Source organism: Myxine glutinosa, chromosome 9 (genome assembly GCF_964187855.1).
Source record: "Myxine glutinosa chromosome 9, kmMyxGlut1.1, whole genome shotgun sequence".
Taxonomy (NCBI): domain Eukaryota; kingdom Metazoa; phylum Chordata; class Myxini; order Myxiniformes; family Myxinidae; genus Myxine; species Myxine glutinosa.
The window spans coordinates 72,041,801-72,057,421 of record NC_136269.1 but is presented as its reverse complement, the minus strand read 5'-3'; the positions used below and the strand labels follow the sequence as shown (position 1 = coordinate 72,057,421).

The following is a 15,621-nucleotide window of genomic DNA, read 5'->3' as shown; positions in this document are numbered from 1 at the left end:
CACACACACACGTTCTAAGGTGGGTCCTCGGCTAGCATCGGCGACCTCTGTCAATGACCCGAGACTCCCAGAACCAGTTCCTCCTTGTGACGTCATCAGGTGAGCTCATTGGCTGGCCGGCACAAGCATACCATCAAATGGTCCGATTCTAAAGAGAACCAGGTGAAACTCGATTTGAGGACCGTTGGTTGCGAGTCAGTGAGAAAAAGGAAAAAGGTTGTTAATCAAATAACTTAATTAATGAGAAATAAAGCCCATTTAACAGTGAAAAAAAAATACAAAAGGATGGAAGGGTGGGGGTGGACAAGCCCTTGCTGAACACAGTCTTGGCAGACTTAAATTGGGGGTTTACAAGATATCTCCTCACACCATACAAATTATGATACAAGTAATCAGCTAATTAACCATTTATACCCTAATAGTCCATTTTTTACAATATTTTGACAAGACAAGCCATCAAAAATCAGCATGAGTGCAAGAGATGTTTCTAAACAAAAGGTATCTTATCTGCCAAGTAAATTAACATAGCTTTTAATTGTGCTTATTTTCTGTCAATGTATACACAAAGAATTAAGTTAAGCACCCCCCCCGTTTTTTTACAACCTCGCACATTACAAGTTTGTTGTCGTCAAAACAGTGTAATATACCCATGATATTGCTATATTTTCTGGAGAAGTGATATTATGGTCACATAAAAACATATCAATCATGCCGTTTTCAATATTTTATTCTGAATAATTTAAGGTGAAATTATTTGGGAATTTTAGGCATATTTTCACCTCAATTTAAGTATGGAGCTATAGGTCCATCACGGACAGTGTGGATGACGTTTATGTTTTCTAACGTACAGTCATTGTTCTGAGAAGACCTCTAGCGATCTTTGCGTCAATAACGTGTGTAGGACCCACGTGATCGGATCACTGACTCAACCAATCACTTTTTTTCACTTTGATCACTCAATTTCATCAATGGATAATTGCTAATGTCATACCAATCATTATTTGATCTCACATACCTTAGAATATATGCCAATGTATACATATACACAAAGAATATATATTAGGGGGTGCTTACCTTAATTCGTTGTGTAGGGGTGCTTAACTTAATTCTTTGTGTATATATGTATCACCAGTGTTATGTACATGTTGGAATGTACTCGACTGAAAGAGAATGCCTGCCATCCTTAAGAACCAAAGACAGCTGTTTAAAGGAACAACTGAGCACATTAATTTGTTTATAATGTAGAAGCTGTAGCCCACGCAACAACCACAATGGAAGATAGCAAAGAGTGAGACCTGGAATCAAGAAAAGACCAGACAACAACTTTTACCCATAGCAACAGTAAGCAGCCATGGGGAAGGAACCTATTCGAGTGAAGGTAATGCTGTTGATGCAACAGGGCAAGATCCACTCAACCACGATCACACAACCTCTCTGATGCTCTGGGAAAACCTCTCTTCCATTTGGCAAATGACTCTACATTTTGTCGTACAGTACTGCCTCATTGACAGGCAAACAGTAACCGTGTAGCTCTCGGCTAATCTGAAATTAAGACGCTGCCTTGACAAATGGAGGATACTTTTCAATCTGGGCAAATTCACGAAAGGCGCGTTAGACCCGTGTAGAATTGCTAATTGTATGATGATCACCCGTTCAGAGTTAATCGCCTATCGCTGAAGAGTGTGCTGATCAAAACCCAATTACAAGCGCTTAAATAACAAAGAAACTTTTACATGTCGGCAAGGGCATGTTTAAGAGTGCATTTAAGGCCTTGAAACAAGCATTAGGCAAAAAATGGTGTAGTTAGAACTGCATTTGTACTCTCATATACTATGTGGCAGTTTAAGTTAACTTTAGAATAACTATAAGGGTATGAACAAATATGAACAAAGTGGCAATACGTCACCAGATCTGTGTACATAATAAATAGACAGCCACGAAATCATTTTATACCATAGTATGCGACCCAAACATAAAACATGATGTACGCTTCAATAACCATCATCAATCACTTCAATCCTGCAAAGAAAGAGGCTGCAAAGAAAGAGGTAGCAACAAAGAAAGAGGTAGCAAAGGCGCAGGAGGCATGTAGGAAAATGTTCGGAGAACGCTTGGATTCGGAAGAGGGTCAGAGAGCGGTATTCAGGATTGCAAAGCAGATAGCGAAAGAGAGGTGTGATGTGATGGGGGTGAGTTGCTTGAAGGATGAAGTGGGACAAATCGTTGTCGACCCAGATGGAATTAAAGGAAGATGGAAAAGATATATGGAAATGCTGTTGAATACAGAGAATGAATGGGATGGCAACATAGAGAGTAACCCAGTTTTAGGACCGGCAGAGAAGATAACTGAGAAGGAAGTGGAGGAAGCGATAAAAGCAATGAAGAGTAGAAAAGCGGGAGGGCCGACGGGAGTTGTGGGAGATATGTTGAAGGCAGCAGGAAGTTGGGGTGTGAAGAGAATGACAGAGATCTGTAATCTGGTGGTGAAAGAAGGCCGCATTCCAGGGGATTGGGAACTGAGTACCCTCGTCCCTCTATACAAGGGGAAAGGTGACCCTCTGGAGTGTGGCTCGTACCGAGCGATAAAGTTATTGGAGCATGGAATGAAGGTATTGGAAAGGGTGTTGGAGAGGAGGATAAGGAAGAAGGTGAAGATCGACGAAATGCAGTTTGGATTTATGCCAGGAAGAGGAACGACAGACGCACTCTTTGTTGTGAGGCAGTTGCAGGAGAAGTACATGGAGAAGAGGAAGAAGTTGTTTCTTGGGTTTGTTGATCTGGAGAAAGCATTCGATAGGGTTCCACGCGAAGTATTGACATGGGCATTGAGGAGGTTAGGAGTGGAGGAATGGTTGATCAGAGTAGTGATGGCAATGTACAAAAGAGCGCGCACAGCTGTAAGTACGAAGGACGGGAACAGTGGTGAGTTTGAGGTGAAGGTGTGAGTGCATCAGGGGTCGGTACTAAGTCCACTACTATTTGTAGCTGTGATGGAGGTGCTGGCTCAGAACGTAAAGGAGGGTTTACCATGGGAGTTGTTGTATGCAGATGATCTGGTGTTGCTTGCGGAAAGTATGGATGGACTGAAGGAAAAGATGAACAAGTGGAAGGAATGTATGGAGACAAAAGGTCTGAAGGTGAATATAGGAAAGACGAAGGTGATGCCAAGTGGTAAAGTGTTATGATTTATGGGAGCGAGACATGAGTCATGAATGTAGAGCAGCAACGAAGGTTGGAAAGGGTGGAAATGCGAATGGTTCGGTGGATGTGCGGAGTATCGTTGAGAGAGAGGAAGACAAATGATGAATTGTGAAAGATGATGGGAATAGAGCCTGTAATTGATGCTGTGAAGAGGAACAGGTTGAGATGGTTTGGTTATGTGTTGAGGAAGGATGAAAGTGACTGGTTGAGAAGAGTGATGGAAATGAATGTAGAAGGAAGTAGAGGACGGGGAAGACCGAGAAAGACTTGGCTAAAGATGGTGGAAGAAGAAATGCGGGCAAGGGGGTTAACAAGGAGAGATGCAGAAAATAGGGCAATATGGAGAAGATTGTCATGGGGGCCGCAAGGCTAACCCCCGCTCTAGCAGGGAAAATGGCCTTTAAAATGCATGTTATTGTTGTTGTTGTTGTTGTTGTTGTGACCACTTCAATCCAAATTCCCCAGCCAAACCATTTCCCACCAGCTGTGCACATTACAGTTTTAAAAGCATCTTCCACACATAAAGCTGATGTGTGTGCGCACAACCTCACGGTTCAACATTCTTTTTGTGGGAGTATTCATGACTTTTCACTGGCGTATTCGCGGTTTTCCTGACCTGCTTCAACATTTGCGAACCTGTGCTTCACGTATTCATGGTTTTTCCACAGGTTTTTTTTATTTTCCCTTATGAATGACAAACCGCCAGGAACCGATCCCCCCCTTCTCCCATTTGCTGTTTCGACAATTGCAGGATTTTACAGGAACACATTGCCTGCAAATGTCGGGGTCCACTGTGTGTGTGTGTGTGTGTGTGTGTGTGTGTGTGTGTGTGTGTGTGTGTGTGTGTGTGTGTGTGTGTGTGTGTGTGTGTGTGTGTGTGTGTGTGTGTGTGTGTGTGTGTGTGTGTGTGTGTGTGTGTGTGTGTGTGTGTGTGTGTGTGTGTGTGTGTGTGTATATATACAGTCACATGAAAAAGTAAGCACACCCCATGTAAAGTTTTGACTTTTTCAACACATTTCAACATACAGCTATTTGATCTTCATTTCAACAATATTGATAGATAAAGGTGATATAGTATAACAAATATGAAACATTTACATTTTGTAGTCCATTGTATAATTTAAATAAACATTAATGCAAATTTTGCATGTGGAAAAAGTAAGTACACCCCTGCATTTATCATCACGACAAATACCTAAAATTAGAATCAGGTGCGCCAGTTCAGGTGCAAATGATTAGAACATCGTTAGAGAGGATCCTGGAGGAACCTGTCTTATTTAAACCTCAGACATTTAGTTTGGTTTGCTCTTTGTTGTTGAAGTGTGTGTCTTCACCATGCCTCGATAAAAAGAGCTCTCCGAGGCCTTCAGAAAGAAGGTTATCGATACCTACGAATCTGGGAAGGGATTTAAGAAGATTTCCAAACAATTTGAAATCAATCATTTGACTGTCCGGAAGATCATCTACAAGTGGAGAAGATTCCAAACAACTGCCAACTTGTTCAAGCCAGGCCGACCCAGCAAGTTCAGCCCGAGAGCAGACCGCAAGATGCTGAAAGAAGTCTCGAAGAACCCCAGAATGTCATCACGGGACCCACAGGTAGCTCTTGTCACTGTTGATGTCAAAGTGCATGAGCCTACCTCCCAAGAAATGGTTCTGGAATGGCCAAGTCAAAAAGAGGCTGCACAAATTTGATCTACATGGGAGGTGTGCCAGGTGGAAACCTTTGCTGTCCAGAAATAACATCAGGGCAAGACTAAAGTTTGCCAATGAACACCGAGGCAAAGACCAGCACTTCTGGAACAATGTGCTCTGGACAGATGAGTCAAAGGTAGAGCTATTTGGCCACAGTACCAGAAGACATGTTTGGCGAAAACCAAAGACAGCATTTAACCACAAGAACCTGATACCAACTGTAAAGCATGGTGGTGGAAATATTATGGTTTGGGCAGCTTTGCTGCATCAGGGCCTGGACAGCTCACCATCATAGAATCCACTATGAATTCTTCATTGTACCAGAGGGTGCTTGAGGATAATGTGAGGCCATCTTTCGGCAAGTTGAAGCTCCACCGAAGGTGGACCTTGCAACATGATAATGACCCTAAACATACCGGTAAATCCACCAAGGAATGGCTGAAAAGAAAGAAATGGAGGGTTCTGGAATGGCCAAGTCAAAGCCCGGATCTAAATCCCATCGAGATGTTGTGGGGGGATTTGAAACGAGCTGTGCATGCAAGAAACCCCTCAAACATCGCACAGCTGAAAGAATTCTGCATGGAGGAGTGGACAAAAATTTCTCCCAGTCGATGTCAGAGACTGGCAGACAGTTATAAGAAACGCCTACTTGAGATTGTTTCTGCCAAAGGGGGCAATACCACCTATTAGAGCCAAGGGTGTACTTACTTTTTCCACATGCGAAATTTGCATTTATGTTTATTTAAATTATACAATGGACTACAAAATGTAAATGTTTCATGATATTTGTTATATTATATCACCTTTATCTATCAATATTGTTGAAATGAAGATCAAATAGCTGTATGTTGAAATATGTTGAAAAAGTCAAAACTTTACATGGGGTGTACTTAGTTTTTCACATGACTGTATATTTATATACATACGCACTTATACGCACACACACTTATACATACATATATAATACCATAATATAATATAATACCATGTAATATAATGCCATAATACCATATATAATACCATACCGACATATATATATATATATATATATATATATATATATATATATATATATATATACATATATATATATATATACATATATATATATATATATATATATATACATATATATATATATATACATATATGTATATATATATATATATACATATATGTATATATATATATATATATATATACATACATATATATATATATATATATACATATATGTATATATATATATATATATATATATACATACATATATATATATATATATATATATACATATATGTATATATATATATATATATACATACATATATATATATATACATATATATATATATACATACATATATATATATATATATACATATATGTATATATATATATACATATATGTATACATATATATATATATATATACATATATGTATATATATATATATATATATATACATATATATATATATATATATATATACATATATATATATATATGTATATATATATATATATATATATATATATATATGTATATATATATATATATATATGTATATATATATATATATATATATATATATATATATATATGTATATATATATATATATATATATATATATATATATATATATATATATATATATATATATATATATGTCGGTATTGAAGGAGCTCGGGCTCCCACGTCGATCGGAAGAATGGACGCGACAAAAAGCTGGAATTCGTCCGAGTTGCTTTATTCAAACAAACACTCAGGTACTCTGAAAAGCCCGTTTATCGGGCAGCAATATATATACACACATTATCCCGGAGCGTTTGCCCAGGAAAGGTGAGAGGGGGCGTGGCCGAGCGTCCTGGCTGCGGCCTGGCAGGTTGAGGGCGAGCCTGCCCGGGCATGCCCGGGCGTCCCGACCGAGGCCTGGCAAGTTGAGCGCGGGCCTGCCCGGGCGTCCTGGACGAGCCCGGCATGGTGATCGTTCCGCGTCCTTGATAGGTGCAAGGCGATTGTGAAAACCCAGCGGTAGCCGCTACACACGTCCCCCCAGAATCGACTTGCACCGGCAGGGTCAATTTGAGGGGGGTCCTGATGACCCGGCCGAAGCGACCCCTGGCCGGTCGTGGGGGGGGAGTCCGGTGTGGTGATGGGCGGTCGAGTGGGGGGCACCGTGGACGGGGGGCGGCCTCGCCGCGGCGGAAGGGCCACCCGTGGTGGTTGGTCGACGTCCACGTGCGCCGGCTTGAGGCGGTCCACCGCAATCCGGTCCGACCTGCCGCCGATGTCGATGACGAACGACTTGTCGTCCCGTCGCAGGACCCGGAAGGGCCTGTCGTACGGCGGCCGGAGTGGCCTCCGATGTGCGTCGTGATGCACAAAAACATACTCCGCTGTGCGAAGTGCTGGGGGGACGTAGGACTGGGGGTCACCGTGGTGGGATGTTGGCACGGGGGCAAACCGTCGGGCGGCCTCCTGGAGGTCAAAGCGCTGGTGAGCTGCGGACCAGGGACTGGTAGCGTCGGGCACGAATTCGCCAGGGACGCGTAGCGCCTGGCCGTAGACAAGCTCGGCGGTGGATGCCTGGAGGTCCTCCTTGGGGGCCGTGCGGAGGCCCAAAAGGACCCACGGCAGCCGGTCGGCCCAACCGCCGTCTTGAAGGCCGGCCATGAGCGCGGCCTTCATGGAGCGGTGGAATCGCTCGCACAACCCGTTTGCTTGGGGGTGGTAGGACGTAGTACGGTGGAGCTTGACCCCCAGGTTGCGGGCGACCGCGCCCCACAGCTCGGAGGTGAACTGTGGTCCGCGGTCTGACGAGATGTCCGCCGGTGCGCCGAAGCGGGCGACCCAGGTGGCGATGAAAGCCTGCGCCACGTCGGCGGTGGTGGTGGAGACGAGAGAAACGGCCTCCGGCCACCTGGTGGTCCTGTCCACCATGGTGAGCAGGTGTGTGAACCCCCGTGACGGGGGGAGGGGGCCCACCAGATCCACGTTGACGTGGTCGAAACGTCGTTCGGGCACGGTGAAAGGTGCCAGCGGGGCCTGGGTCTGTCGGTGGACCTTGGCCGTTGGCAGGCTGTGCAGGTGCTGGTCCAATCGCGGACGTCCCGACGAAGGCCGTGCCAGACGAATCGCGCCGACACCAGCTTCTGGGAAGCTTTCCGGCCCGGGTGGGAAAGGCCGTGGAGGGAGGCGAAGATGCGGCGTTGCCAGGTGACAGGCACGATGGGGCGAGGCTGGCCTTGGGAGACGTCGCAGAGCAGGACAGTGTCCGCGAAGGGGATGTCGGCCAGGCGGAGGCCCGTGTCCGCCGCCCGGAGGGCTTGCACCGTGGTGTCGGTGGTTTGGTCCGCCGCCATAAGCGCAAAGTCCACGCCCAGGTGGACCGCGTTCGCGCTGGCCCGGGAAAGACAGTCGGCCACGGCGTTGTTTTTGCCGGCGACGTGCCGGATGTCCGTGGTAAACTCCGACACGGCGGAGAGGTGGCGCTGTTGGCGGGCCGACCACGGCTCCGTGACCTTGGCCATTGCGTAAACCAACGGCTTGTGGTCGACGAACGCCGTGAAAGGTCGGCCCTCCAGGAGGTGGCAGAAATGGCGGACGGCCAGGTGTAGACCGAGGAGCTCACGGTCAAACGTGCTGTATTTGAGCTCGTTCGGCCGGAGCTGCCGGCTGAAAAAAGCGAGTGGCTGCCAAACCCCGTTCACCCATTGCTCATGTACGGCGCCCACCGCGTAGTCGGAGGCATCCGTGGTGAGGGCGATGGGAGCGTTGAGCACCGGGTGAGCGAGCAGTGTTGCGTCGGCGAGGGCCCGCTTTGAGCTTTGGAAGGCCGCATTGCTGTGGACCAGGCGATGTCGTGCTTGGCCGGCTTGCCCCGGAGGGCTTCGTAGAGGGGCCGCATGAGTTGAGCAGCGCGGGGCACGAAGCGGTGATAAAAATTCACCATTCCCAGGAATTCCTGCAGGGCCTTTATGGTGCGGGGACGCGGGAACGCGGGAACGTGGTGATGGCCTCGACCTTGGTTGGCAGCGGCACGGCCCCGTTCTTGGTGATGTGGTGGCCCAAAATATCAACGGCCGTCGTGCCAAAGTGGCATTTGGCCGGGTTGACGATGAGGCCGTGCTCGCTGAGGCGCCCGAACAGTGTTCGGAGGTGGAGGAGGTGCTCGGCCCAGGACGTGCTGGCGACGAGGATGTCGTCCAGGTAAACGAAAAGGAACGGCAGGTCACGCAGCACGCCGTCCCTCAAGCGCTGGACGCCTGAGCCGCGTTCTTGAGACCAAACGGCATCCGTAAGAATTCGAATAAGCCGAACGGCGTGATGACTGCCGTTTTAGGGACGTCGGCCGCCCTGACAGGTACCTGGTGATATCCCCGTATGAGATCAATTTTCGAAAAAATGACCCGTCCCGCCAGACGGGCGGAGAGGTCTTGGATGTGCGGGATCGGATACCTGTCGGGGGTGGTAGCGTCGTTAAGGCGGCAGTAGTCGCCACATGGGCGCCAGCCGCCCCCTGGCTTTGGGACGATGTGTAGTCGCGAAGCCCACGCGCTATCGGAGCGTCGCACGATGCCGAGGTGTTCTAAAGCGTCGAACTCGGCTTTGGCCATGGCGACCTTGGCTGGGTCGAGGCGGCGGGCTCTGGCGTAGACCGGCGGGCCCGTGGTTGGTATGTGGTGCTCAATCCCATGCCGTACTGCGACGGCCGAAAACGTCGGCCGCGTGAGGGCCGAGAACTCCGTGAGCAGGCGAGCAAACTCGTTCGCCGCCGGGAGGGCGCATGCCAGCTCGGTCGGCGCGGAGCTGCTCAATGTGCATACACCAGGGAGCTGAAGGTTTCGGGGTTGATTAAACGACGCCGTTGGACGTCCACCAGCAGTCCGTGTGCGCAGAGGAAGTCGGCGCCTAGCAGAGCCATGGGCACGTTTGCGGTTACAAACGTCCAAGCAAAGCGTTGGCCGCCGAAGCAGAGGGTGACGTTGCACGGGCCAAAGGTGCGGATGGCCGATCCGTTGGCCGCAACCAAGGAGGGGCCGCAAACCGCGGACTGCCTGTCCTGGTCAGAGGCGGGTATGACGCTCAGTTGGGCGCCGGTGTCGCACAGGAAGCGCCGTCCAGACGCTTTATCCGTGATGAACAGTAAGTTGCCCGTGTGGCCGGCGCTCATGGCTGGTAATGAACGCCGGCCCGGCCGTTTCCCGGCCTGCCGAAGGTGCACGGGGGTCGGCATGTCCGGGCCTTCTGTCCGAACCTGGCATGATAGTAACACCACGCTTGGTCAGGTGGAGGCCCCGGTCGTCGTGCTGGAGGTGGTCGGCTCGGTGTAGCGGCCGCCAATTGTGTCGGCAGTTCGGTCGTCGACCGTGCCGGGTGCTCGGGCGCCATGGGTGTTGCGTCGGACGGCGGTGGGCCCCAGGTCGCTGCTGCGATGCGCTGGCCTGCGGCTGAGATCTTGTCGGCTTCCCTGGCAAGGGCACGGGGATCCGTGATCGTCGTGCTTGCCAGGGCGAGGCGTACCGGGCTAGGCAGCTGACGGAGGAACAGCTCCCGGAACAGGAATGTCGGAGAGTGCTCGCCGAGCAGCGAAAGCATGTAGTCCATTCGCTCGGAAGGGCGCGTGTCGCCGAGCTCGGGCAGGTCGAGCAGGCGCCGTGCGCGTTCCGCCGATGGGAGGGCGAAAGCGTCGAGGAGGAGCTTTTTAATCGCGCCGTATTTGTCAGCGGCTGGCGGGCTCTCGAGGAGGCTCAGGGCGCGGGCCGCGGTGGCTGAACCGAGCGCTGCTACCACATGGTGGAAGCGGGTGTCGTCGGCCGTGATGCCTCGCAGGGCGAACAGGGAGTCCGCCTGTGCGAACCAAACCGCCGCGTGAGCCTCCCAGAAGGTAGGCAGTTTAAGAGCCACTGCCGTGTCCATGTCGGTAGGTCACCAATGAAGGAGCTCGGGCTCCCACGTCGATCGGAAGAATGGACGCGACAAAAAGCTGGAATTCGTCCGAGTTGCTTTATTCAAACAAACACTCAGGTACTCTGAAAAGCCCGTTTATCGGGCAGCAATATATATACACACATTATCCCGGAGCGTTTGCCCAGGAAAGGCGAGAGGGGGCGTGGCCGAGCGTCCTGGCTGCGGCCTGGCAAGTTGAGGGCGGGCCTGCCCGGGCGTCCTGGACGAGCCCGGCATGGTGATCGCTCCGCGTCCTTGATAGGTGCAAGGCGATTGTGAAAACCCAGCGGTAGCCGCTACAGTATGGTATTATATATGGTATTATGGTATTATATTATTATATTATATGGTATTATATTATATTATGGTATTATATATGTATGTATAAGTGCGTATGCGTATAAGTGCGTATGTATATAAATGTCAAAGCAGTGATGGGAGGGGAGAAGAAGCACCAATCATCAGTTGCTTTGAGCTGTATACAGTGGCCTTGTGAGTAGCAACATGAAAAAGAAGAAGACCATTCCTTTTGCATATTCATATGCATCGGGCTGCGTTAGAATTTTCCGATGCTATTGGGCACAATCCTGGACGGGTCGCAACTCAAACGCAAGATACAGGAATAGCACATTTTGCCCGGGAAGATGGCACTCATTTTGCCGACCTCGAAAGAATGACAGGCCGAGTCAACCCACCTGGTGTCAAGTCAACGGCATGACAGGGGCTTGAACTCAGGACCCTAAGATCTCAAGCCAGCCACCTCAACTGTTAAGCCAACACCAGGCTTCACTAGCAACATAAGCTATTGATAAATAACAAAACTGCAGGTTGATTATATAATTTAAAAAGGAAGTAATCAATTTAAATGTTTTGAAGGAGCACAAGCTAAATGTAGTCCCATTTTCTTACTCACATTTTACCCACATACTCCGAGATCTCTGCCCAAAAATCATCCACAATCATATTGAGTTTCTGGAGGGCAAACTCCTGCAAAAGAAATGAAACCAATAGTTAAAATGGAAGCACAACGCCCCCCCCCCCCCCCGGCATTCGTATAAACTAACAGCAATGCTAACTACAAATGACGACACTACAAATTAATTATGAGGTGCACAATACGAACTTTAAGCAAGGGGTCCTCTTCATCAAGCAGAGAGATCACACCAGCTGCAATGGACGAAACAAGATACCATTCATTAGATTCGGCAATCACAGCAAACATTTGCAATTAGACAATATAACTGGTTATTCAATCAAATGGTTTTCCTTAAATAAAAAAAATGTTTGAACAATGATGCAAAGCTAATGAAAGAGCTTGTGCATATATATACGAATCAATGAACCAACAGAAGGGATTTGCGCCTGGAACCCCAGCATCATGAGGCAAGGTCAGACAGGAATGTGAAACAGGCAAATCAAAATTGTTCACATTTGTTTGCCTCAAACTCCTGTGGGCACTGTGCAAATCACATTCCTATTCAGCATGACATGCAGATATCCATCCTGTGATCTACTAGCTGTAAGGTCGACCCAAAGTTTAATTACACACCATCACTGTGAATAAACTAATATTACCTTGCTCGGATAAACTTGGCTAACCCCCGCTCTAGCAGGGAAAATGGCCTTAAAATGCCAGTTGTTTTTGTTTGTACCTCAATAGGAAGGATACATCTTCTGAAAACGAGTTCTTATAAGAATGAAACAAAAACATCCTTTATAAAGACTTGTCTTCTCTACTCCTTATACAAAACCATTTTTCCATGGATATTTTCTGATAACAATCAACTATCCTTTCATAAATATGACCACTACTCAACCATGGAGTCACAGTCACACAAGTGACAACACAGTCACAACACAGTCACAACACATACTAGGAGTAGCGGCATGGTGCATCCCGGAAGTTTCTGGTCATGTGCGCCATTTTGTTTCCATCGATCGATCGTTCAGTGAATGAGCAAAGATCATCATGCTTTTTTAAATGACAGGATGCTGCACCATTAGAAGACAGCCACTAAATGCCACTACTGTCGCGGTTTTGGAAAGAGCCAGCAGGCCATGCCGTTGAAGAAGAGGAGGGGGCTTGTTCGTCTTTTTCCTCGGAGAAGAAACTCGCCATTTTGTGTGTGCTTGTTGCTTTCACCCTGCGTGTGAGCTTTTGGACAGCGAGGAGCTCTTTGCTGCGATGGCGGCTATTAAAGGAGGTTTTGGAGACTGCTGGGCTCGTGGTGAACAGAAGGCCGTGCTGTTCGTGGGAGGACTGAGAGTGAAAGGGCCGTCTTCACAACTCGCTTCGCGGCTCTGTGCACTCTCGCCGTCGTCGACCGGCGCCATTTTGGTTTTGGGGCACTCCAGCGTGGGAGGCATTGGACCTCGCCATCGCCACTACATTCCCCCAGAAAGGGCCATTTGAGGCCAAAGCTAAGTGCCAGCACTAAAAGAGACATTTTATTTTATTTTATATTCCCCTGTGTGTCCATCTTTGAGTCAGCATGTGAGGATCCTCAAAATAGAGAATTTTAGTTAACTTCACATTTCATTTTTATCACACCTGGAACGAAATTCAGGAGAGCTTATGCGATGGCGCGTTGTCAGTCTGTAAACACTTGAAACTTCTTCTCCGAAACCGCTGACGAGATTGCGTTCAAATTTGGCACAAATGATATTTGTTGTGTTGTGACTAAACTTTGTTCACAACACTTAAAAAATTAGGGTTTAAGGGGGTCTACCAGGGGTCAAAGTGGATCCAGGTTTGACCCCCCCACCCCTCCAAAAATAGGAATTTGCTTTTTCCTCTGAAACTACACACACTATTTCGATGAAACTTCACCACAACCTTCATCACCCATGATGTACCAAAGTTTGTTCACAGCATTAAACATTCTGCCCCTTTGGGTGGGTACGGGGGTCAAAGTGGTTTCAGGTGTGACCCCCCCAAATAGGTATTTGCTTTCTTCCCAGAAACTGCACATGCAATTCTGATGAAACTTGACCACAACGTTTCATTAATCACCGGATACATAGTACATACCAACATTTGTATTCTTCTCAGAAACTACACACGCAATTCGGATGAAACCTGACCACGACCTTAATCAACCTGCTGTACCAAAGTTTGAGGTATTCTGCCCCCCAAAATATGTATTCCTTTGTTTGTTTGTTTGTTTAAAGTCCTATAATTACGTTTGTATGATTCTACATGCTGCCCTGTCTTCTAGCAACCATTGAAATTGGTTTCAAATACTGTTTAAAATACCTTTAGTCGGGTGGTATACTGCTTTATTCCACCAGGTGAGTGCCCAGGGGTATTTCCTCTATTTTTTTCCATTCACATTTGGTATCTTTGCTAATTCTCTACTCTCTTAATGGATATCTCGTGTGCATGGTGTGCCTCCATTTATCTCTTTCACTTTCCTTCTATCATCCGATTCTTTCAAATTTCACCAAACCTATCACTACCTATATGCGTTTCTTCTACTCACTCGCCCTGTACACCTAAAATTAGGCAGTCATCAGTGTGAACCTTCACTCACGCATTACACTTCACATTGCTGCAGTTTCTGATTCATGATTTGAGGTTAAATCAATCCTGTCTGATTGTATGCTTATTTAGACTCATTGGAACAACAAACAACACAACAGGCATTTTAAGGCCATTTTCCCTGCAAGAGCGGAGGTTAGCCTTGTGGTCCCCATGACAATCTTCTCCATTTTGTCCTATTTTCTGCATCTCCCCTTGTTAACCCCCTTGCCTGCATTTCTTATTCGACCATCTTTAGCCAAGTCTTTCTCGGTCTTCCCCGTCCTCTACTTCCTCTACTTCCTTCTACATTCATTTCCATCACTCTTCTCAACCAGTCACTTTCATCCTTCCTCAACACATGACCAAACCATCTCAAACTGTTTCTCTTCACAGCATCCATCACAGGCTCTATTCCTATCATCTTTCACAATTCATCATTTGTCTTCCTCTCTCTCAACGATACTCCGCACATCCACCGAACCATTCGCATTTCCACCCTTTCCAGCCTTCGTTGCTGCTCTACGTTCATTACCAATGTCTCGCTCCCATAAATCATAACACTTCTCACACATGCAGCATACACCTTTCCCTTCAGCTTCGACACTCCCCTCCTCGTCAGCACGCCATTCAGTTCCCGAAACTTCTTCCATGCACATCTCACTCCAGTAACCGTTGCCGAGTCTGATCCACCTTTTCCATTCAGCATGTCTCCTCGGTAACAAAATGTTTTCACACCTTCCAGCTTCACGCCGTCTCCAAGATCCAACTCAACATTTCCTCCATCTGCAGCTCCCTCTTTGCACACCTTACACTTGAATGTAGCTGCCACACTGGTTAATGACCCTTTCAAACCACTACATTTTTGATGAACGCACTCAGCGCACATTGTACATTGAATGGAATTCACTCTGACACCCTTCCTGCACACAGCACACAGCCACTTCCCAGTTCTTTCCACCTCACCACATGCTTTACCACTTGACATCACCTTCGTTTTTCCAATATTCACCTTCAGACCTTTCGTCTCCATACATTCCTTCCACTTGTTCATCTTCTCCTTCAGTCGATCCATATTTTCTGCAATCAACACCAGATCATCTGCACACAACAACTCCCTCGGTAAACCCTTCTTTATGTTCCGAGCCAGCACCTCCATCACAGCTACAAATAGTAGTGGAGTTAGTACCGACCCCTGATGCACTCCCACCTTCACCTCAAACTCACCACTGTTCCTGTCCTTAGTCCTTA

At 47.4% G+C, this 15,621-nt stretch overlaps 1 protein-coding gene across 1 annotated transcript in view; it reads right to left on the bottom strand.

Moving 5' to 3' along the window:
• PSMD1 (proteasome 26S subunit, non-ATPase 1) overlaps positions 1-15,621 on the bottom strand; it is a 398,075-nt gene that overhangs the window by 368,887 nt on the left and 13,567 nt on the right. Inside the window, exons 2-3 of the mRNA XM_078784439.1 lie at positions 11,974-12,017; positions 11,764-11,837 (exon numbers count right to left, since the gene is read on the bottom strand). Coding sequence (XP_078640565.1) covers positions 11,764-11,837; positions 11,974-12,017 — 118 coding nt within the window. The remainder of the gene's footprint in view (positions 1-11,763; positions 11,838-11,973; positions 12,018-15,621) is intronic.